Source organism: Coenobita brevimanus, chromosome 65 (genome assembly GCF_032717465.1).
Source record: "Coenobita brevimanus isolate Jiangsu-jjx chromosome 65, ASM3271746v2, whole genome shotgun sequence".
Taxonomy (NCBI): domain Eukaryota; kingdom Metazoa; phylum Arthropoda; class Malacostraca; order Decapoda; family Coenobitidae; genus Coenobita; species Coenobita brevimanus.
The window spans coordinates 52,745,270-52,770,677 of NC_137018.1; the positions used below are offsets into that span (position 1 = coordinate 52,745,270).

A 25,408-nucleotide genomic window follows, 5' to 3' on the forward strand; every position below is an offset into this window, starting at 1 on the left:
TAATTTTTCTGTTAAGAGGGAGAAACCAGCATTATATTACCTGCCAGTCTGTCCTACTTAAGGGAGAGCGAGGGAGGGGCTCAAATTCACCCCTAAGACATTTTCACCCTCGTTAAGGGAGAAGAGGGCGAAAGACTTGAATCAGCTACAGTATCTTCTCGACACCGCTAGGCTTACTTAATCTCCCTTAGGGGGAAGGAAGAAGTGTTGGTTTTTACAGTATTCTCCCTATGTCACACCACTTTCCTAAGCTCAGAGCAAGGGAGGAGAAGGGGGGACGTTGAGGAGTAGTGGAAGTGTTAAGAGAGAAAAAAGAGTTAGAGAAAAAAGAGAGAAAAATAGAGACAGAAAGAAAAAAAGAGAGAGAGAAAAAAAAAACTGAAGGCAGAGGAAGTTCATATGACAGCGAATCGATGCCCCAAGCTGAACACACTGATCAATGAGTTTATATTTTCTCTGTCAAGGAGCCTATTATAGAGGTGTGGGTGTGGGGTGAAAGTGTGGAGGGGGTAGGCAGAGAGAGAAGGGGAGGAAGGGTGGGAGAGGCAAGGGGAGGAAAGGGAAGGGAGGACCAGGGGGTGAAAGTGTAGAGGTGAAGGTGAAGAACGAAGGGGTAGCATGGGTGTGGGGTGAAAGTGTGGAGGTGGTAGGCAGGGGGAGAGGGATGGGGAGGGTCAAGGGGGAGGAAGGGAAGGACGGGTCATAAGATGGGCAAGGGGGAGGGTGTGGGGTGAAAGTGGGACGTGACGTGCAGGGAGAGAAGGGTGACATAAGGGAGGGAGCTTTGATCAGGGTGCGGTTAGGTTAGGAGGAAGATAAAGACTGTAGGAAGAGAGACAAGGAAAAGCATTAACAATAAGACGAATAAGCAAGAAAATGGGGAAAAGAAAGAGTTTTTTTTTCTTAGTCTGTGCTTAGGACAAGGAAGAAAATGGAAGAGGTGACAGTATATCTTAAGAGACAGAAATCAAATGAAGAGACGATATTCACAAGAGAGACTGGAGACAGAGCACGAGAAAGAGATGAAAGAGGGAAGGGAAAAACAAAATATGAGAGAAAGATCCGGTTAATTTGTGGCTAAGGCAGGTGTGATGATATTAACATGGGGGAGAGACAAATCGAAGAAGTGAATCCAATGAAAGGATGGATATGCATTGGAGAGACAGACTGGAGGGAGGGGGGCAGGTGGAAGACGGAAGGAGAGAGAGATAGAGAGGGAGAGCGAGGATGAGACAGGTGAGCAAGAAACAAAATAGCTTTATAATGAAGACTCAAAAAACGATATATTTACACACCTGGTTATAAAAAGGTGATATATATATTTTTTATTTTCTTTCTTTTTTCTCCATCAGTCACGTAAAGGCTGGGTGATAAAACTGGGGTGTGTGATAGAAAATAATGTAGCTTATTCTTTAGATTTATAATATTCTCTCTCTCTCTCCACGTAGTCGCTGAGAACAACAAAAAACAGAACTTATATACAGTCTACATGAGAGAGAGAGAGAGAGAGAGAGAGAGAGGGGGGGGGGGAGGCTGTCAGGCGTACTTTCACTGCCTACCCACCTCCCCAACACCACCACCTCTCTCTCTCTCTCTCTCTCTCTCTCTCCAGTTATCCTAATACTTGACCCAGTTATTCAGTTATTTCCTACTACTACTACTACTACCACCACCACCACCACTACTACTACTACTGCTACTACTACTACTGCTGCTACTACTACTACTACTACCACTGCTACTACTACTACTACAACTGATACTACAACTACAACTATTACTGCTACCACTACTACTCCTACCACTACTACTGCTGCTACTACTACTACTGCTACTACTACTATTACTACTACTACTCACCTCGACATAAGTGCCAGTCGTTAAGTGAGGTCTGGGGCGAGGGTGGGGGATTGGCTGCGGGTGTGGGTGTGGGTGTGGGGTGGGCGTGGGCGTGGGCGTGAGGAGCAGCTCATCTTCACACGCCCGTACAAGGGTTTCGGTGTCGGAGCGCCCACAGCCCTCCTCCTGGGCAATCACTGGGGGGGAAGAAGTTTATCATTATTATTATTATTATTATTATTATTATTATTCATTTATTTATTCAGTTAGTTAGTTATGTTTTTATTTATTTATTTGTTTATTTTTTGGCTGTTTACTTGTTTGTTTATTGTCTTTCGTTTCTCTGTTTATCATTTTTGGACATTCATTAGTATTTTATCATTATCTTAACTATCACTGAGATAGACAGATAGACAGACAGACATGAATAAACAGAGATCAGCCTAACAGATAGATATAGAGAGAGACAGACACAGATAGACATTGATAGATAACAGATAAATGGATGGAGAGACAGAAAGATAGATAGATATTAGGTAGAGACGACAGACAGACATATAGACAGATAGATATTAGGTAAACAGACAGATAGACATATAGAGATAATAGATACATGGATGGATAAAGACAGACACAGATAGATATTAGGCAGACTGACAGATAAACAGACATACATAAATAGATGGATGGATAATAACAGACAGACACAGATCTTGAATTTGACTTTGTGTTTTTTTTTTTTCTTGGAAGGAACGGTTTGCGGACTCCTGGCCTTTGGTTCCTTCTTCCTTGCTTAAAAAAAAAGGGAAGACAGACAGACATAAACAGAGAGAGAATATTAATAACGGGCGCCACATAATCAACCAATCAATCACCAGGGCAATACGCAATCAACTCCCCCTCTATAACTAGCAATGACTCACTGATTCTACGCTCGATAATTATCAACGCAGGTGATATAGGAAACGATAATGATAAGATAACAAACCTTACCTGGCGTTTTTCGTTACCTGACTTCCTTTTTAACACGTAACAAGAAAAAACAAGCAAGTAACACAAGTAACCACGCAAGTAATAAGTAACATAAGAAGCAACAAGTGCCACATTTTAAGTAACACACGCAACAAGTAACATAAGTAATAAGTAACACAAGCAACAAGTACAAGTAATAAGTAACGCAAGTAACAAAACAATAATAATAAGTAACAACAGAAGCAACAAGTAACACAAGTAATAAGTAACACAAGCAACAGGTAACACATGCGACATGTAACATACGTAATAATAGGTAAGAGAATAAGTAACAAACATAAGCAACAGGTAACACAGGTAACATCAGATGCAACAAGTACACGCAATAAACATGTAACCCAAGCAAAACTAAGCAACAACACAAGCAAAACGTAACACAAGCAATCTAAACAAAAACCACAAATTCCATATAATCATTCTTTCGCCATATCTCCTTTATTTTCTTTTTGCTTCTCCAGATTATTTTACTCAGGGATTTTCCACCCTCAAGGGGCTATATACGGCCTTCATTAACCCCCCCATGACCAGACACTCTCCCCTGAGCTGAAAAAATCGTCTGACAGGAATAAAAGGATATAATTGGACTGAAGAGACAGAGTGATGAAGTTACAGAAAGCCTCTATTTTCGTCCGTGAGGAAGAGGAAGAGGAGGAAGAGGAGAAGGAGGAAGAAGAATAAGAAGGAACAAAAACAGAACCTACTTCTAAGATAAGGGACATGAGGAAAAACATCTGATATCCCAACTACTAACAAAGACTATCACACACACACACACACACACACACACACACACACACACACACACACACACACACACAAGGCCATAAAATTAATTCCCGGTAGGAAGGAGTTAAGATTCGCTCCAGTGGTCCTCGTCATGTCGGCACCATCCTTTCATTCGATGGATACACTACGTCCTGAATAAAACCCGGGATTAGCTGGGGTGGGATGGGATGGGATGGGATGGGATGAGATGGGTTGGGTTAGGGTGATGGTGGTGATGGGTGGGTGTGTGGTGATGGTGGTGATGGTGACTATGATGGTGATTGGTGGCGGTGGTGGTGATGGTGGTTGTGGTGGTGATGGTGGTTGTGGTGGTGATGGTGATTGTGGTGGTGATGGTGGTAGTTTTCCGCGTGACCAGTCGCCACAAACTGCGTGACCTGACCTTCGCCCCTTCAAGGTCAATTAACGCCAGCAGGTATTTGTTGACCGTGGGGCGCCCGGAGATTGGATTCCACTCAGGTGCATCTCCCACCATACACCTGACCTCACACGGCACACCTGAGCGGCCATCCCAACTCCTTGATTAATTAGATATCAACACTGTGACGCGCCGGGAGGACACACACACCGGGTAAGCAGATCTCCGTTTGACCACCTACCTCAAAAGAATTCTCTCTCTCTCTCTCTCTCTCTCTCTCTCTCGGGTGACGACTGATAATCTTTACCAGACGATTTTTACTTATCACAAAACCTCCCAGGCTCGTATCTCGTAAAGGAAGCTCCCTAACACCTCTTCCTAAGCGATTTAGTCTAGGATATGGTTGGTTAATATCATTCTGTACGTTACTTATGCAGATGGCAATACTGGAAGGATTCATTTAACACAGAAGAGGAGAGATGGTGGACCTGACAAAAAAAAATCGCTTAGGAAAAGGTGTTAGGGAGCTTTCTCAACCCATGAACCTTAAATGATCATTCTTTTTTACTCTACCAAACACCTGAAAATTTAATCATCACTGGACCCCCCCCTCCCCCCGAAAAAAAAAAAATGAAATAAAGAATAAGTAAAAAAATCTAATACACAACACTTCCGGTACCGTATTTCACTGCAGAAGAGCCAGAGAGAGAGAGAGAGAGAGAGAGGCTAGAGTAGTCGGGGGGAAGGGGTAGGTGCAGGTGACAACTCTCCACAGACAACACTAAATAAACTAATAACTGGAAGACTATTATTATTATTATTACAATTATTCTTATTCGTATTATAATTTTGCTTCTTTCATTCCACCCAACTTAGAGGAGCCGCACAGTAGAGAAGGGGTTAATAAAGATAATATTTAACCCAAAAATAAAAAAAATAGAAGACAAAAACAATAAAAACTGAATAAAATAATAAAAAGGATAGATAAAAAAAAAAAAAATACCGGTAGGAAAAAATAAGAATAAAGCAAGAGTGAGGTCCCGTGGCCAAGACGACCCAGGTCATGAGCCAAGACATCGATGCGGGGTCACGTTGAGGTCAAGGCGCCGCTGCCATTGACCCAAGACGCTCAGTTTGATCTTTAAGTCTTGTGACCTTCTTAGAGATGCGTTTATCATCTTGGGGGTAAATAAATAAAGAAATAAATAAATGAAAGAATGAAGAGGGAGAAAGAAAGAGAGGAGAGGACGACAGATAAAAAGATAGAAGAGAGAAAGAAAGAGGGAACGAAAGTAAGAAAGAAAATGAATCAAAGAATGAAAGAAAAAGAAAGAATGTTGACAAAAAATGAAGGAAAGGAAATTAATCAAGGAAAGAAAGAAAGAGAGAAAGAGAAGCTTGTCTTAGAGTATATCAAGGAATCTATGTTTGTGTGTCTGTTTGTCTCTCTCACTAAAAAAAAAAAAAAAGGTTGCGAGGTTGTTTTGATGAGAGGATAGTAGTGTGTGTGTGTGTGTGTGTGTGTGTGTGTGTGTGTGTGTGTGTGTGTGTGTGTGTGTGTGTGTGTGTGTGTGTGTGTGTGTGTGTGTGTGTGAAAGTGTGTGTGTGTGTGTGTGTGTGTGTGTGTGTGTGTGTGTAAGATAGTGAGTCTGTCGGTGAGATAAGACAAGACGGGCTGACTGATGTGTTCTTCAAAGGTGCATGATAATCTTAAGACATTCCTTGAGACATGACAGGTTAGGTTGGCTCTCATTCTTTTTGTTTTCTCTCTTCCTTCTTTTTCTCCCCCCCCCTTGTGTGTGTGTGTGTGTGTGTGTGTGTGTGTGTGTGTGTGTGTGTGTGTGTGTGTGTGTGTGTGTAATGATAATAATAATAATCGTAATAATAATAATAATAAATAACAGAATAATAATAACTGGTTGTAATAGTAGTAGCAGTAGTAGTAGTAGTAGTAGTAGTAGTAGTAGTAATAATAATAATAATAATAATAATAATAATAATAATAATAATAATAATAATAATAATCTTACAACGCCTCTATCCATATATAAAATCCCAACACAGTGTAGGATTTCAGAAGGACTCCTGCAGAGAAATCCTAAGCTCATGGTAGGATTTTGCGACATTATTTACGATCCTTTCTCTCTCTCTCTAGCTCCTATCCTCCTCCTCCACTCCATTCCCATCCTCTCTTCTTCCCTCACTCTCTCTTCTATCTATCCTCCTCTTCTCCCATTCCTATTTTCTTTTTTCCTGCTTCTATTTGCCTGCCATCTCTCTCTCTCTCTCTCTTTTTCTTTCCGGCCCCCGATCTCCATAACACATAACACGTCTCATTTTGCCTGGTCAAATGTCAATATTCATGGAGGCTTGGTTTTCACGCTCAATATTTTCTCTCCTCTCTCCCTCCCTCTCTCTCTCTCTTTCTCTCTCTCTCTCTCTCCTCCAAAAGTTGAAGCCTTTTCCCCACCCGTCTCAAACTCGCTTCTCTGCCAAACTTCATAGATTTCTCATTTTTCTATTTTCTTATCTCTCGCCTTTCTCTAACCCTCCCCCCCCCTCTCTCTCTCTCTCTCTCTCACCTCGGGCAGTGCTTGTTATACGGAGCTGTCGCGATATTGGCAGGGTTTCTGAACACGGTGTGAAAGGAGAGAGAGAGAGAGAGAGAGAGAGAGAGAGAGAGAGATTGTGCTTCAGGATTTTATAACATGACAGTGCAACATATAGATTATCATTTTTTTTACAATAAATATTTCTCAGTGATACAAATTCCATGTATGACTTGTGTATATTCTCAGCCATACACAACAATACACACATACATACTCACTGAAAAGACGCACACACACGCACACACACACACACACAGAAAAATACCGGTGTGTTCATACGGACTGGCACACACACACACACACACACACACACACACACACACACACACACACACACAACCATAACTATCCCATTTTCATTTCCCCTTCGCCCAACCTTTTTCCATTTCTTTCCAAACTCGTCCCATTCCTCACACCAACCCACAACTTCGACCACAAACAATAATACATAAATAAAAACAACATCGAAATATTGCGTTCGTATGCATCAATCCAGCGTAATTTTTGACTAATCTAAGAAAGAATAGAGAAGGACTTAGAGGTTAGAAGGTAAAATAGAATATAAAAAAAAGGGGGGGAAGGAACGAAGTCAAGAATGAAAGAGTTGGGATGAGGGGTCTGCACTAACGGGTGTTGGGTGAGGGAGGTGGTGGTGGTGGTGGTGGTGGTGATGTGCTGCTATTGTGATGCAGGTGTGGTGAGAAGGGATGGTTACAAGCGGCTAGGGTGGTGTGTGGTGTGGTGAGAGGAAAAAAATCTGTGTGGTGTGGTGAGATGAGAGGGTTGTGTGTGGTGTGATGTGATGTGGTGTTGGTGTGATGATGTGGTGAGAAGGGGTGGTGTGGTGTGGGGAAGGGGTGGTGTGGTGAGGGGAAAGGTTGGTGTGGTGTGGTGTGGTAGTTATGATATTTGCTGATGATGAAGCACTACGGTACTACATGCATTACCGTGAACAAGGTGTCTCTTCAATCAGCACCAGGTAAGCACAGGTCTGATCTTAAATTGGAAGACTGATAGCTAGTTAGTGTAACTGGCAATCTTACTACACCTGTCTCTCATAATCTTACCTTTAATTTCCTTATTACAGGTGTCAAGTGTTCTTACAATCCTACGTTTGGAAGACTGACAGGTGGAGGGTATGCTTAATGATCTACCTGCCTATCACCTTACAATCTTAAGGAACATTCATAGGTAGCAGGGGAAGAGTTTAACAGGCAGAGGCGTTGCTTTTCTTATTGTCCCTCATCTTACAATCTTACCTCTCTCTTACAATCATACGGAACATTGATAGGTAGCGGCAAGACCTTTGATTCGCTCGCTAATAGTCGTCAGCGCTTCTTACGATCTTACACCTGCAAGACTGACAGGTAGGGGACGCAATTAATGGTCTTGCTAACAGATCGGCATGCAGGCTAAGGCGCGAGGGTGACAAGTGGCGACAATGTTATGGCCCCTTAGATGTGGCCATGCGTGGGGAATAGACCTTAGCCTGGGGTCACGCGGAGATTGGGTGCTGGGGACGGGTTGGGATGGGATGGGTTTGGTTTGGTTTGGTTTGGATTGGGATGGGATGGGATGGGATGGGATGGGATGGGTTGGGTTGGGTTGGGTTGGTTTAGTTTGGGATGTGATGTGATGGGATGGGATGGGATGGGATGGGATGGGTTGGGTTGGGTTGGGTTCAGATGGGATGGGATGGGATGGGATGGGATGGGTTGGGATGGGATGGGATGGGATGGGTTGGGATGGGATGGGATGGGATGGGATGGGTTGGGTTGGTTTAGTTTGGGATGGGATGGGATGGGTTGGGTTGGGTTGGGATGGGATGGGTTGGGTTGGGTTGGGATGGGATGGGTTGGGTTGGGTTGGGTTGGGTTGGGATGAGATGGGATGGGATGGGTTTGGGTTGGGATGGATGTGGTTTGGGTTGGGTTGGGTTGGGATGGGATGGGATGGGTTGGGTTAGATTAAAGAAGGAGAAGTTAGACTGAGGATGAATTTGATGGAGTAACAGTACACCTACGTTTCTATTGTGGTGGTGGTGGTGGTGGTGGTAACTGTAGAGTGATTAGGGTGGTGGTGGTAATGACTGTGATTAAGTTATTATTATTATTATTATTATTATTAATGATGGTCATTACGAGGGGAAAACTGGACACAAGTAATGATGATAGGAGTGTGGTGGTGAACGTTGTGATGAGGACAGCAAATGTGATGACGTGACCAAAACAAAGGTAAGGTAGTGCTGATAATTGTGGTGGTTATGGTAGTGGTGGTGAGTGGAGGGGCAGAAGATGCAATGGTGGAGGGCTGTGGTGAATGTGGTAGAAACTATGATGACAGGAAGGGCGTGTGGTAGTAACTGTGGTAGATAATTAAGACGGATGTGGTGAGTGCAGAGACAGATACGAAAATGATGACGGGAGGGTTGTGGTGAAGGTGGTGGTGGTGATGGTGATGATGAGGGGGCCCGGAGGAAAGGTGTGGTGTGGGTGGTGGTGATGAATGTGGTGTTATGAAGGCTGGAAGGAGTGGTGAATAAAAAAAAAAAAAATAAAAAAATAGAAGGAAAAAAGCATAAAAAAAAAATATTATAGAAATTTTGGAACACTAATGATGTGAAAAAATGGGAAACAAATGAGAGAGAGAGAGAGAGAGAGAGTCGATATTAAAAATTCTGAAATATTGTGGAAAACAGAAAATGGACAAGAAACTGGTACAGGAAAAAAAAAAATCATTGAGTAAAAAAAAAAAAAAAAAAAAAAAAAAAAAAAAAATGGAATACTGGTGGTAGATATGAAAAAACACGAAAATAATAATAATATAAAAAAAAAAAAACGAAGATTTGGAGATTCATTTTCTTTATACCCTATTTCCTGATTTGCTCTTGTCTATTTCCTGGCCGTTGTCTCTCCCTCTCTCTCTTTCTTTCTCTCTCTCTTTCATTGATTTCATTTTATAATCTCTTTTTCTTTCATTCCTACTGCCTTTCTCTGCTGTTCCTCCTTCCTTCCCTCCCTCTTTCCTTCCTCCTCCCTCCCACCCCCTCTATTTCCTTCCTCCTCCCTCCCACCCCCTCTATTTCCTTCCTCCTCCCTCCCACCCCCTCTCTTTCCTTCCTCCTCCCTCCCATCCCCTCTCTTTCCTTCCTCCTCCCTCCCACCCCCTCTCTCTTTCCTTCCCCCTCCCTCCCTCCCACCCCCTCTCTCATTTCCTTCCCTCCCTCGTTAAAAGTTACTCCTTCCTTCCTTCCCACCCTTACTTGGCGTCCTTATTTCTCTCTCTCTCTCTCTCTCTCACATATGTATAAATCTTCTCACTTCTTTCAGTCTCCCCTCCCATCTCCTCCTTCCTCATTCTGCTCCACCTTTTCTCCTCCATTTCCCTTCTCCATTTTCTCTCCCTAGCTGTCGCCCTTCCTCCCTCCTCCCCTCTCCTCTTCCTTCCTCCCTAATCTCCCTCTCTCCCTCCCTCCCTTCATATCCTCTCTCCCGGGACTTGTTATATGAAGGCAGTTCTCACACCCCCCTAACTTCCTCTCTCTCTCTCTCTCCCCAGACCTAATCTCCCTCCTCCCTCCCCATCCCCTCAAGTTCCTCCCTTATCGTCTCATCTTCCACCCCATCATTCTAGTTCTTGTCACCCCCCCCCCTCTCCCTCTCTCTCTCTCTCTCTCAACATACCACATAATGCAATAATTTTTTCTCTAGCTTACATTTCCTCTCTCTCTCTCTCTCTCTCTCTCTCTCTCTCTCTCAGCACTGTCTACCGTCGCACCGATGTCCCACCTCTCGCATTATTTTATTTTTTTTTATTTTCATTTTTTTTTCTATGCAAATGGCGTCCTGCTGAGCGCTTATCCCTTCCATTCATAAAGCCAGTCTTTTTAAAACTGGCTTTACAATGGAGGAACAAGAGGATTGGATATCCCTTTTTTTTATTATTATTTTTTTTTAAAGTGATGGGAGAGATATTTTGAGTGGTTTGTTATCATCATCATCATCATCGTCACCACCACTATCATCATCACCACCACTATCATCATCATCATCATCACCACCACCATCATCATCAGCACTATTATCATCACCACCATCACCACTATCATCATCATCATCATCAAAATATCTTTAGAATTGATGCCTATGTACAAGATCTCTCCCTCCCTCTCTCTTTCTCTATGAATGAGCGAGATATTTTGTGAGGGAATTTCGTCATTGCCATTCATAAAGCCACTCGATTAAATCTGGCTTTAAAATGTAAGCTAGCTCTATTGAACTTTTCTTCCCCCTCCCTCCCCCCGTTTTTTGTGACCAATGAGTGATGTATTTTGAGATATTCGTTCAGGTATCATTATCATCATCATCATCAATCATAAAGCCACCCTCTTACAACTGGCTTTAAAATGAGGGCTTACGTGTACTGGCTTTTCTTTTATCTTCCTTTTAAAAACTGCCATATTGTATTAGATTTCCGTGTGTGTGTGTGTGTGTGTGTGTGTGTGTGTGTGTGTGTGTGTGTGACAGATAGACAGACAGATAGATACAAGCAAAATGAGTAAAAAATGTCATATACCATTTTCTTTCACCTAGTTTAGCAAATAATAACTAATCCTGCTAATGTTAACTCTCCCCTGTAATTGCTAATCCGGTATTTGTTATCCTCTGTAATCCCGCCTAAATCCACACCCAAGATTACAGCTACTTGGATTAATAACGTGTGCTTGTTCATGGCCTCGTTCGTACCGTCTAATTCAACAACGTCCTCTGATTGGGGTCCAGAAGTGAGTTATCTCTACTGTCACACTTCCTTGCTCTAATTGCTTCGTGCGTCGCCAGAAATATTCACTCAGGTATTTCTTTTACTGTCCCAATGAAGAGACTCGACCCTCCTTTCCCTGTGTCTCGGTCCTTCTACGTGCCAAACACCTTCGCATGTCACCACCTTGTTTCTGAACCACAGTGAGGCCCCCCACACTTTAAATTCCACTTTATTTAATGTGTACACTTCTCTTGGACCAGCTGCCCACTCCCATCACCACTTCACCACCCCCTGCCATCTTTAAATCCACATCTTAAGTTTGTCATACATACTTAAGGAGTCAAGCTTTTTTTTTGTTTTACTTTATTTCTTAACTTATTTTTTCCTACTTGTTTAAACTTAATAATCTTTACTTAATTTTTCTACTTTATTTCATTTTTACTTTATTTTTCACTTATTTCTTCTATTTTTTTTTTTAAATTAAATTTTCTACTTTATTTGTACATCATTTCTATCCATCCATCCATCATCTAATCCTACATTGCCCCATGAGGAGCGTAGGAGCCCGGGGCCTCATTCATCCCTGAGTGGCATTACGTGAGCAATCAACCCCAACCACCCCTTGGATATAACCCTTCACCGGCTCAATCCGATTGGAGCGCCTTAATTACCCACTAAACCACCAGGTGCCAAAATATGGTTATATGGTTACCACCCAGCGTAGTAAATGGTTTCCTGGTGTACAGGAAACCATTTGGCTTGTCACTCAGTGTTTCTACTGTATTTTTACTTTGCATTTACATTTTATTTCTTATTTCAAGGGAAGAGGGATAGGAGGAAGGCAGGAAGGAAAGAAAGAGGGATAGAAGGAAGGCAGGAAGGAAAGAAAGAGGGATAGAAGGAAGGCAGGAAGGAAAGAAAGAGGGATAGAAGGAAGGCAGGAAGGAAAGAAAGAGGGAGGGTGGGAAGGTGCGAGTACAAGGAATGAACGAAAAAAAGGTGAATGAATGAACGAATGAAGAGAGAATGCAGGGAACTCCATCAAGACTGCCATTTTTCTACGTTCAGGTGTGGGTGGGCGAGTGAGACTTACGCAAGGGGTCCTTTTTTGTCAGAAGTTTTCGTGTATCAGGTCTGCATTTCGGTCACGTCCCACCTCCGTCAGCAGGGTGACTGGTTTGGGGGAAGGGGAGGGAAGGATGAAGGAGAGAGGGAAGGGAGGGGGAGGAACGGATGGAGGATAGAGGGAACGGAGAGAAGGGAAAACAAAAGGAGAAAATGGAGGGGGGGGGGGAGAGATGGAAATGAATGAAGAAAGGGAAGGAAGGATGGGGAGAGGGAAGGAATGGATGAAGGATGGGGAGAGGGAATGGATGAATGAAGGAAGGGGAGAGGGAATGAATGAATGAAGGCAGGGGAGAGAGAAGAAATGAATGGAGTGGGAGGGGGAAGAAAGGAGAGGGAAGAGGGAGAGAGAGCGGGGAAGGAGGGCTGAGCGAAAGGAAGGAGAGAGGAGGGACGACAAATATGGAAGATGGGGATGAGGATGGTGGGAAGGAATGGAAGGAAAGGAATGGAGGGAGGAGGAATAGGATGGAATAAAGTGAAGTGGGGAAAGGAAAAGAAGAGGAGGAGGAGGAGGAGGAAGGAAAAGAGGAGAAAAAGTAAAATAGATAACATAAAAAATAATAAGAAAAAATAATGGAAAACAAATCTACAATACCTCAGTTGGGCATAAAAAAAAATGTGAAAGAAAACGGCGAAGGTGAGAAAATAAGAAGAGAGGTGAGGTAATTAAGAGCGACAAGTGGAAAAAAAGAGGAAAGCTTGCGAGGAAAAAAAAGAGAGTTAAACAGGAAAAAGAGAGAAATACGAAAGAGAGAATAAAGACAAATGAGACTGGAAAGAGAAAAAGAGGAATACAGAAGAGAGAAGAAAGACGTAAATGATAAAAGTGGATGAAGTGGAGAGGACCTGCCGAGTGATGGAGTCTGTGGATTATCGAAACTGAAATTTGGAAAGTGGAAGAAGAGAGGGGGGGGGGCTGGGGTGGAAGAGATTAGGGGGAAAGGGGGGGGAAGGGAGGGGGTGGTTGGGGAGAGGAAGGAGAGGTGAAGAAGGGAAAGCGAGATGGAGATGAGGGGGGCACGGAAGAAAGCATAGATGAAAGCGGGAAAGGGAAGTGGAAGGGGGAAAGGGGAGAAAGGGAGATGGAAGGGAGAAAGGGGGTGAAAAGGGAGGGAAAGGTGAACAGCGAGGGAAAGAAGGTTGAAGGGGGGAAAAAGGAACAGAAAGGGGGGTATGATTGTGTATGTGGGGGTGGAAGGAGGGGGAGGTAAGGGGGGAGGGGGGTTCTGGCAGCCCTTATCACTCGCCAACACGCCCGCTTGGGGATCGAGGCGCCCTGGACACCTCCGCCATCTTGGATCCAGAAGATGGGACACTTAGGAAGGTTTGGTAAGATGGAGCCAAAAAAAAAAAAAAAAATGTCCTGAAAAACTGATAGCGAGACAGATGGGCAAATAATCAGATAGACAGATGGATAGATAGACAGACAGATAGATAGATAGATAGACAGACAGATAGATAGATATACCTTGACCATCTTGGATACAGGAGATGTGACTAACCACACCCACAAATTCTCTCTCTCTCTCTCTCTCTCACACTCTCTCTCTCTGGCGTCAATTCCCTGTGAAGTGAGCAAGGGAGCTGGACAATGGACCTTGATTTGTTACGAATAATAAAGAGGAGGAGGAGGAGGAGGAGGAGGAGGAGGAGGAAGAAGAAGAGGAGGAGGAAGAGGAGGAGGAAGAGGAAGAGGAGGATTAATGATGAAGAGGAGTGGAGAGAAAAATATGGACGGCAGATAACAATGTCGAGGAATGGAGGGAAAATGAACAGGAGTGGAGAGAAGAATGGAGAAGTGGAAGAAAAAGCTGAAGTGGAAAGGAAACGGAAGAGTGGAGGAAATATCTGGATGTGTAGAGAATGGAGGATTGGAAGGATTGGAGGGATGGAGAGAGTGGAGGAGTGGAGGGATGGAGAGAGTGGAGGAATGGAGAGAAAATATGTAGGGTGAAGAGAAATGGGGTGTGGAGAAAATGTGTGGTGGAAAGAAAATGTGGAAGAGTGGAGGGAATACATGTAGTGGAGAGAACATGTGGAGTGGAGAAAAGGGAGGGAAAAAATGAGAGGTGGAGGAAAAATACGGAGGGAAAATGTGGAGTGGAGGAAAAAAAATATGAAGGAGAGTAGAGAAAATATGGGAGCGTAACTTCTGAGCTGAGAGAGAGAGAGAGAGAGAGAGAGAGGAAACACAAGGTGGGTATGTAAGGAAGCACGGGTTGATTAGACTTGGCAACGCAGCTTTTGTTTTGATGGGCATGTGGCAACGCTGTGTTTACGCCACCTCCAATCCGTCACTCACCACAACAGTTATACTTCTGCGTAAATGGAGGAAGGTAGAAGGAAGAAGAGAGGGAAGGAGGGAAGGAAGACAGGAGAGAGCGAGAGAGAGGGAAGGAAGAGAGGAGAGAGAAAGAGGGAAGGAAGAAGAATGAGGGACAAAGGAAGAAGGGTAAATGAGGATAGAAGGGAGGAAGGAAGGAGGGTAAGCTAGATAAATGCAAGAATGGTTATGATTTATGAGAGAGAGAGAGAGAGAGAGAGAGAGAGAGAGAGAGAGAGAGAGAGAGAGAGAGAGAGAGGTGGTTATGATAGGAGGGAGGAAGGGAGGAGGGTGGAGGAGGGCCCAAGGGAGTGATTGGGGAGGAAGGGAGGGAAGGGAGAGAGAAAGATGGTTAAGGCATAGAGAATGAGAAGGGAGATAGACATACAGCTGAAGGAAGAGAGGGTGAACAGAAAGGGAAGGAGGGAAATAAAGCTCGAAGGGAAGGTCATACTACTACTGCTACTACTACTACTACTATTACAACAACAACAACTACTACTATTATTATAACAACAGCAATAACTTCTACTGCTACTACTACTGATAATAATAATAATGATAATAATAATAATAATAATAATAATAATAATAAGAAGAAGAAGAAGAAGAAGAAGAAAAGGAGGAGGAGGAGGAGGAGGAGGAAAAAAAAAGGAGGGGGAGGGAGAAGTAAGGGTCAGGGAGGACGGAGGGAAGGAGGGAAAGAGGAAGTGGCGATGGAGGGAAGAGAGAGGGAAGGAGGAAAAGATGAAGTGAAGATGGAAGGAGGAGGAGAAAAGGGAGGTGAGGGAAGGAGAGAAAGGTAAAAAAGAAAGTATAGATGGAAGAAACAGATGCAAGAGAGGAAGGATGGAAGAAATAAGAATTGGATAGATGGAAGTAAAGAGGAAGAGGGAAGTACAGAGGGAGTGAAGAGAGGGGAGGAGAAAGAGGAAGATGGTGGGGGGGAGGGGGAGGAAGTGTAGATGAAGAGGGATAAGGAGGGGCCAGATGGGTGGATGGGATGGAGGGAAAGATAAGTGGAGGGGTGGTCGGTGGAGGAGGAGGAGGAGGAGGAACTATCATGAAGGAGGGAGAGGTGGAGAGAGCTGAAGACGACTGGAGAGAAGGAGAGAAGGTAGGAAAGATGGAGAGAATGATGGAGGAGACAGGAGAGGAGGAGAGAATGATGGAGGAGACAGGAGAGGAGGAGAGAAGGTAGGAAAGCAGGAGAGAAGAATGATGATAATATTGGAAAGCATAAAATAAACAAATATAATGTTTTTAAATGAGGTCTGGAATTAACCTCTCCCTTAACAATATATTTTTTTTACCTTATTCTATCTACCAAAACGCTTAATAAAAGAGAAAACATTAATAACGCAATTCCGAAAATAAAGACAAAATAAAAATAAATAAAGAGGGATAAATGAAGAAGCGACAATACAGTGCAACTAAATAGTGAGATATCTTTAAATTTTTCTCTCTCTCTCTCTCTCTCAGTCCTTACGTCACATCGCCCCAAATAACCTCGTACCATATACTTTGTCTGTCTGTCTGTCTGTCTGTCTAAGGTCCTTGGCTAGACATTTGAGAGAGAGAGAGAGAGAGAGAGAGAGAGAGAGAGATATTACTGCTGACTTTAACGTGCATTATTTTCTGGTAATTTGTCTCAAAACGCAACTCTCTCTCTCTCTCTCTCTCTCTCTCTCTCTCTCTCTCACACACACACACACACACACACTTCCACTACTCCACATCCCCACACACACCCAAAAACCACTTATACTTACGTCCCCAGTTTCTTAAAACAAGAGCTGAAGACGGCAGGAAAAAGTAAGAAAAACCCAAGAAAGTCTACCCCAATAATACGGTCTACGAGATTAGCTTCATCGGTGTTTCTCGCAACTTTCCAACTCTATGCCTAAAGTTTTTGCATTAGGCCAAGTGTGTGTGTGTGTGTGTGTGTGTGTGTGTGTGTGTGTGTGTGTGTGTGTGTGTGTGTGTGTGTGTGTGTGTGTGTGTGTTTTCCCTTTCTTCATTCCTTCACGTCATCTCTCCTTCCTATATTCTTTCTTCGTGGTGTGTGTGTGTGTGTGTGTGTGTGTGTGTGTGTGTGTGTGTGTGTGTGTGTGTGTGTGTTTTCCCTTTCTTCATTCCTTCACGTCATCTCTCCTTCCTATATTCTTTCTTCGTGGTGTGTGTGTGTGTGTGTGTGTGTGTGTGTGTGTGTGTGTGTGTGTGTGTGTGTTTTCCCTTTCTTCATTCCTTCACGTCATCTCTCCTTCCTATATTCTTTCTTCGTGGTGTGTGTGTGTGTGTGTGTGTGTGTGTGTTCTCTCTTATCCTTATCCTATGAGGTCGAGGGGAGAGGGAGAGGGGAGCAAGCAGGGAGAGGGGAGAGAAGAGAGGGAGGAGGAGGTCGGATGAAATAGCAAAGAGGAATGAGAGAGGAACACGTGACTGAGGGGAGGGGAGAGGAGGGAAAAGGGGAGGTGGAGGAAAGAAGGGGAGAAACGGAGGGAAGGGAAGGGCAGAATACAGGTGGAGGGGAGAAAGGAAGGAAGAAAGGGAAGAGATGGGAGGGGGAATAAGATGGAGAAGTGATAGTGTGGAAAGAGGATAGGAGGGGAGGGGAGGGGAGGAAGTGAATGAGACGTAGAAATGATAGAGGGAGGGGAGGGAAGAGGAGGGGGAGGGGAGGGGAGGGGAGGGGAGGGGAGGGGAGGGGAGGGGAGAGGAGGGGAGGGGAGGGGGAGGGGAAGGTGAGAGATTGGAAAGGTAGAGAATAATGAACTGGCTGACTGATTGATCGTTTTCCTGTCAGTGTCCGAGGGGGGGAGGGGGTAGAGGAGGAAGAGGGTGGGGGAAGAAGAGGGAGCGGGAGTGGGGGAAAAGGAGAGAGAGAGGGATGCGGTAGAGGAGGGAGAGGGAGAGGGTAGAGGGGGGAGAGGGAGGGGGTAGTGGGGGAGAGGGAGGTAAAGGAGGGAGAGGGAGGAGGTTTAGAGGGGGAGAGGGAGGTAAAGGAGGGAGAGGGTGGGGGTAGAGGGGGAGAGGGTGGGGGTAGAGGGGGAGAGGGCGAGGGAAGAGGGAAAAAATGAATAAAGACAGAGGAGAGGAAAAAATCTGATAACGATGGAAAGAAGGAAGAGTGGAGGAAAGGAGAGAATCAGGAGAGGAGAGAAGAGGGGTACAGGAAGAGAGGAGGAAACAGAGAGAAGAGGAGACACAGGAGAAGAAGAAATAAAGTGGAGGGAAAGAAAAGAAGGAAAGAAATGAATAAAGGAGAGAGAGACAAGAGAAGGGAAGAAAGGAAGAAAAGGGGGGAGAAGAGGAAGGGAAGGAAGGAGGGGACGAGAGGAAATGGAGAGGAGAGGGGAGAAGACAGTAGGACAAAAGAGGGAGGGAGGAAGAAGAGGAAAAGGAGGAAAGGAAGAGGAAAGAAGTAAAACAGCAGAGGGAGAGAAAGGAAAAAATATACAGAAGAAAAAGGAAAATTTGAGGAAAGGAAGAGGAGGAAAAAGGAAAGGGTGAGAGAAAGAAAGGGAGAAAGGAAGAGGAGGGGAAAGGAGTAGAGATAAAGGGAGAGAAGAGAACAGGGAGATGACGAATAAAGGGAGAGGGGAAAAGAGATAACGAAGAGAGGAAAAGAGGGGAAAAGGAGAGGGATAACGAAGAGAGGGAGAGAGGGGAGAAAACAAAGACCACAGGCAGGGGAGAATAGAAGAGGTAAAAGAAGGGGAGAGGAGGGGAGATAAAGGCAAAGGAGGGGAGGAACAGAGGGGAAATTTCTCGTCCTGACTCATCCCACTAATGATTGGGGAGGGGGATTAGGGGTAGGTAGGTAGGTAGGTAGGTAGATAGGTAGGTGGGTGTGTTGAGGGGTAGGTAGGTAGGCCTATCTGGATTGATATAGATAGGTAGATATGGATAGATAGAAAAAAAGACATATGGATAGACAGACAGATAGATACAGAATGAAAAAGATAGCTTGACAGATAGATAGATAGATGGATAGACAGATAGGCAGGTGGAGATGTAGGCAAGTAGATAAGTGGAGGGGAAGGTAGGGAGGGAGGAAGGTAAAGAGTAGGGTAGAAAACTGGAGGGGCGGGAAAAGAGGTAGGTAGGTAGGTAGGTAGGTAGGTAGGTACAGTGAGTAAATGAGGAGACTGGCAGGTAAGTAGGAGGTGGTAGGTATAGAGGGAGGTGGGGAGGTAAGCAGACAGAGATGGAAGGGGAGAATGGTAGGTAGGCAAGTAGATGGGGTAGTTGGTAGATAGGTAGGTAGGCAAGCTAGGTGTGTTTGATATGTAGGGAGAAAGAATAGTGTCTGGGTGAGAGAGAGAGAGAGGAAGAAGAGGAGAAAGGGAGAGAATGGGAGAAAGAGAGAGAAGAGAGGAAGAGGAGAAGAATGGAGAGAAAGGGAGACAGGGAGAAAGGGTGTGTGGTAGGCCTAAGGAAAATTAGCAGCTCCACTCGGTCCACGCCGGCATGAAAAGTGGCCATCGAGGGAGAGGGAGGGGGGAGGGAGAGGAGAGGGAGGAGGGATGAAGGAGAGAGAGGAGGGAAGAGGGAGAGAGGAGGGAAGCGAAAGAGGAGGGAAGGGAGAGAGGAAGAGGGAAGAAGAGGAAAGGAAGAGAAGGAAGGGAGGAGGAGAGACGAGGAAAGAGGGAGAGGAAGAGGGAAGAGGGAGAGAGAGGAGGTAAGAGGGAGAGAGAGGAGGGAAGACGGAGAGGAAGAGGGAAGAGAAAGGAAGGGAGAGAGGAAGGGGGAAGAAGAGGGAGAATGGAGGGAGGAAGAGAGAGGGAAGAGGACAGATGAAAAAAGAGAAGAGAGAGAGAGCAAGAAAGGGATAGAAAAGAGGGAAAGAGAGAGAAAGAGAGAACTGAAGAGGAAGGAAGACTGGAGAGAAGGGAGAAGATGAGATTTAAAAAAAAAAAAAAAAAAAACCCTGATATTAGAAAGTCTTATATTTTGAAAGAAAAAAAAAGCGAATGACGAGGAAGATTGAGGGAGAGTGGAGAGGGAGAGAGAGTGGAGAGGAGAGAGGGAGACAACGACCAGAACGAAGCAAAGAAAGAAGAGGATAAGGAAAGAGTAAATAATGAAGGAAGAGAAGGAATGAAGGGATGAATGAAGGAATGCATGAAGAGAAGAATGAAGGAATGAAGGGATGAATGAAGGAATGCATGAAGAGAAGAATGAAGGAATGAAGGTCGGAATGAAGGAATGCATGAAGAGAAGAATGAAGGAATGAAGTGATGAATGAAGGAATGCATGAAGAGAAGAATGAAGGAATGAAGGTCGGAATGAAGGAAGGAATGAAGGAATGCATGAAGAGAGGAATGAAAGAATGAAGGAAGGAATGAAGGGAGGAATGAAGGGAGGGAGGGGTAGGGCGAGGAAGGGCATTAAGCTGATTGGGTGTGCAACATGTTACAGGTGTCTATATTATTAACACCTCGAGTGATGGCAGGGAGGAAGGGAGGGAGGAAGGCAGAGGAGGCAGGGAGAGATGGAGAGGAGGAAGGGAGGCAGGGGGAGACGGGTGGTAGGTAGGGAGGCAAAGTGGAGAGGTTGGGAGGGGAGGCTTGGAGGCAGATAGGCAGGGAGATGTGGGGAGAGGGAGGGAGGGAACCAGGGAGAGGAGGGAGGGAGGGAGGGAAGTAGGAGGAGTAGACTGAGAGGGAGGGAGAGAAGGTAGGGAGGCTGGAAAGGAGGAAGGGAGAAAGGTATGACAGGAACATAGAGGGTGAAAGACAGCTGGACAGAGAGAGAGAGAGAGAGAGAGAGAGAGAGAGAGAGAGAGAGAGAGAGAGAGAGAGCGGAGAAATGAGGAAAACAATGAGAAAATGCCAAAACAAAAGAGAGACAGAGGAGAGGTGAGAGGAAAAGTAAAAAAGAAATGAGAAATATGGAGTGGGATTTAAACAGGAGGAAATGAGGTAGGAGAAGAGGAAATGAAGAAGAGGAAATGAAGGAGGGGAAGAGGAAATGAAGAAGAAGAGGAAATGAAGGAGGAGAAGAGGAAATGAAGGAGGGGAAGAGGGGAAAACACAGGTAAGAATGAGATGGCGGAAAAAGAGGGGGTGAAATGAGGGGTTTTGAGGGGAAGGAAGGTTAAAGAGTGAAGAGGGGACGGGAGGGGTGAGGAAAGAGAGAAGGAAGGGAGAGAAAAAAGAGAAGGAAGGGAGAGAAGAGAGAGATGGAAGGGAGAGAAATAAGAGAAGGAAGGAAGGGAGATAAAGAAGAGAGAGACGGAAGGAGAGGGCCAGAAGGGAGAAAGAGAGAAAAGCATGGGAGAGAAATGTGAGAGAGAAGGAAGGAAAGGGAGAGAAAGAGAGAAGAAAGAAAAGGGAGAGAAGGGAGAAAGAGGAGAGAGAAGGAAGGAAAGAAGGGAGAGAAAAAGAAGGAGAAAAGGAAACTGAAAGTGTAGGGAGATGGAAAGGAAAGGGAAAGGATGGGATGGACTAAAAAGGGAAGGGAAGGGAAGGGATGGGAAGGGAAGGGAAGGGAAGGGATGGGAAGGGAAGGGAAGGGAAGGGAAGGGAAGGGAAGGGAAGGGAAGGGAAGGGATGGGAAGGGGAGGGGAGGGGAGGGGAGGGGGGAGGAAAGGTAAGCAAAGGCAAAATCAGAATAAAAAAAGAAGGATGTTTTGAACGGATCATGAAGGAAAGAAGAATGCAGGAGAGACAGAGGGAAAAAAGGAGGAGGAAATGGAGGGAGGAAGGAGAAGGAGGAAAGGAGTAGGAAAGAGAGAGAGGAAAATAAAAAGTATGGAGGAAGAAAGATGTAGGAAAGAAGAAAAAATGAAAAAAAAGGGGGAAATTTTTGACATGAACAGAAAACGAAGAGCGAAAGAACAGATAAGAAAATATAGATGGCCAGAGAGAGAGAGAGAGAGAGAGAAACTTGTACACTCAACTACTATTTCATTACGAGATAATAAAACACACACACACACACACACGCCATAAAAACCAATAATCAATATATACTTTTTCCCTCAAATTCCAAGCCCCCCCCAAAAAAAAAAAAAAAAAAAACTTTCTCTAATCTCAATTCCCGTGCAAATTAGGAAACACATAATTGGCAGCTGAGAATAAAATGGCGGATATGAGCTTGGATTAGGTGAGAATTGGATGAGGTGTTTATTAATGGTGGGTACAGGTGGGTTAGGTGAGGTGGGGCCAGGTGAGGTAGGGCTAGGTGGGGTTGGGGTGGGTTGGCTTAAGGTTAGGTTGGGTTAGGTGAGGTGGGGCTAGGTGGGGTTGGGTTGGGTTAGGTGGAGTTGGGTTGGGTTGGGGTTGGGTTGGGTGGAGTTGGGTTGGGTTGGGGTTGGGTTGGGTGGAGTGGGATGGGGTGGGGTTGGGTTGGGTGGAGTTGGGTTAGGTTAGGTTGGATTGGGTTGGGTTAGGAAGGGAAGGGAAGGGAAGGGAAGGGAAGAGACGGGAAGGGAAGGGAAAGGAAGGTAGGGGGTGAGAAAGAGAAGGGAAGGGAAAGGAAGGTAGGGGGTGAGAAAGAGAAGGGAAGGGAAAGGAAGGTAGGGGGTGAGAAAGAGAAGGGAAGGGAAAGGAAGGTAGGGAGTGAGAAAGAGAAGGGAAGGGAAAGGAAGGTAGGAAGTGAGAAAGAGAAGGGAAGGGAAACGAATGTAGGAAGTGAGGTAGCGAAGGCAGGGGGAGGCATAATGACAAGAGGTTTTGGAGGCAGAATGACAGAGGTTATCACAGGCAGAGAGGCAGAACAGGGTGGGAGGCGTGGCAGGGGAGGAAGAGAGGCAGGGGAGGTAGGGAAGGCAGGGGGCAGGGGAAGTAGGGAAGGTAGGCAGGCAAGGAACAGGGGAGGTAGGGAGGTAGGGATATGGCTAAGGCGGGGTGTGGCAGGGAATGCAGGGATGACCAGGGGAATAGGTGGCAGGGGGTGGCAGGTTAGTAGGCAGGGTATGCAAGGTGGAAGGGAGACAGAGGCAATGGAAGACGATGGCAGGGGTGGTGGCAATGGCGGGAGCAGTAGAGGCAGCAGAGATGGTGGAAGGGAAGGCAGGGGTCGGCAGGGATGATGGCAGGGGAGGTGGCAGGGTGGCAGGGTTAGTGTCCCTGGGTGAGCGGAAACTGTCACTCAAGCGGCCACCACAGGGAGTCATGGTTCCCTCCCTGCCTCCCTTCTCTCCCTCCCTCCCCTTCCCCCATCTCTCCCTCCCTCCCTCTCTTTCCTTCCACCCTTGGTTCTTCTCTCGCTACCTCCTCCTCCTCTCCCTTCCCTCCCTCTCCTCTTCTCGTCCTCCCCCTCTCCCTACCTCCCTCTCTTCACTCCTTCCCTAAAGCTCCCTTCTGTTTCCTTTCTCTCCCTTCTTTTTCACATTCTTTTCCCTTACTCCACCCTCAACTTCTGTCTTCCTCCCTTATCTCTTCTTTCTTCCTCCCTCCCTCCCTTTTTCCTTCCCTTTCTCTTCTACACTTGCCTTCCTCCCCCTTTCCCTCCTCTCTCTCTCTCTCTCTCTCTCTCTCTCAATTCACCACAACTACCACCATCGCTACCACCATCCTGATCGCCCACTCCATCACAATAGCTATCAATCATTCACTACCGCAATTCCACTACCACCACCACCATCACTACCATCACTACCACTATCCCAATTCACTACAACTACTACCATCGCTACCACCATCCCAATTCACAACTACTACCATCGCTACAACTATCCCAATTCACCACAACTACCACCATCGCTACCACAATCTCAATTCACCACAACTACCACCATCACCATCACTATCCCTATTCACCACAACTACCACCATCACTACCACTATCCCAATTCACCACAACTACCACCATCACTACCACTATCCCAACTCCTCTTTTATTTATAACTACGATCATCAACCATTACTATCCACCCACCATCCATCCATCAACCATCCACCACAGTTCACAAACCACCGCAACAACTACCATCGTCCCCACATCCACAACTACCACCAACCACCATACCATACACCCTCCACCCACACTCCACCACCATTATCACCACCACCGCCCTCCACCACCACCATCGTCCCTACATCCACAACTACCACCATCCACCACCCTCCACCCACAATCCACCACCCTCCACCGCAACAACCACGGTCGTTCCCACATCGACACCCGCAACAAAAAGGGAACACCATTGACCGTAAACCAGACGACCGCAATTGGACCGCAGGTGGACCGTAAAGTACAGCACAGCGGTCCACATCACCCCCCCCCCCGACCACGCCACCAAGGACGAGTGGTGGTGGTGATGATGGTGGAGTGTGGTGGTGGTGGAATGTGATGATGATGATGACGATGATGGTGGTGGTGGTGTGATGATGATGGGTCGGGTGGAGAAATGAGTGAGTGATGACGATGGATAGAGCAGGGAAATGGATGATGATGATGATGATGATAATGACGATGATGATGATGAAAGAGGCATATAAGAGGAAATGAATGGAGTGAAGATGAGTGTAAGGAATGGAGTGTAGGGAAATGAATGTGATGATAGTGATGAAGAAAGGGTAGCTAAGTGAAGATGATGGATGGGTGACCTGGAAGGGAAGTGAATGAAGTGGTGATGATGGATGGAGTGGAGATGTGGATGAGTGATGATGATGATGATGATGATGATGATGATTTAGAAGAATGGAAAGAGTGATAATGATGATGATGATGATGATGATTTAGAAGAATGGAAAGAGTGATAATGATGATGATGAACGATGGCGTGTCGGAGAGGTAGGAGTGATGATGATGATGATGATGATGATGATGATGATGATGATGGTCAGAAAAATGGAGTGTGATAATGATGATGATGATGAACGACGGAGTGTCTGAGAGGTAGGAGTGATGATGATGATGATGATGATGATGATGATGATGATGATGATGATGATGACGATGATGATGGTGGTGGTGGTGATGATGATGATGAAGGTTAGGAAAATGGTGTGTGATAATAATGATGAAAGATGGAATGCTTGAGAAATGAAAAGGATGATGATGACGATGACGACGATGATGATGATGATAACACACTGGGAAGCGAAGATATTAGTTTACGTGTACTGATAATGGAAGATAGCCGACTGACAAACACACACACACACAGATGTTAATATATGACAGAAAAACAAGGAGGAGGGTCATAAACAAACACAGAGGCACCGATAAAGTAAGATTGTGTAAGATATGGGTGCAAATAGACAGCTCGATAGATAAAAGATAACACTATGGACGGAAAGATAGATATAGTTGGTAGATGCAAATAGACTGATAGATGAAGAAAAGCTCAATAGATTAAGTCATAATATGGTAAAAATATATTAAAAACTAACACATCTAAATGACGACAGGATTAAATAACCAGAGTCGCTCACATAATAATAATAATAATAATAATAATAATAATAATAATAATAACAATAATAATAAGTACTACTGCTACTACCACCACCATTACTGACAACAAATAATAATAATAATAATAATAATAATAATATTTATAATAAATACTACTGCTACTACCACCACCATCACTAATAATAATAATAATAA

General features: G+C 45.0%; 1 protein-coding gene across 1 annotated transcript in view; it reads right to left on the reverse strand.

The window, feature by feature from the left end:
• nkd (NKD inhibitor of WNT signaling pathway naked cuticle) overlaps positions 1-25,408 on the reverse strand; it is an 89,327-nt gene that overhangs the window by 7,890 nt on the left and 56,029 nt on the right. Inside the window, exon 2 of the mRNA XM_080276413.1 lies at positions 1,861-2,036. Within this exon, the coding sequence (XP_080132539.1) occupies positions 1,861-2,036 (176 nt within the window). The remainder of the gene's footprint in view (positions 1-1,860; positions 2,037-25,408) is intronic.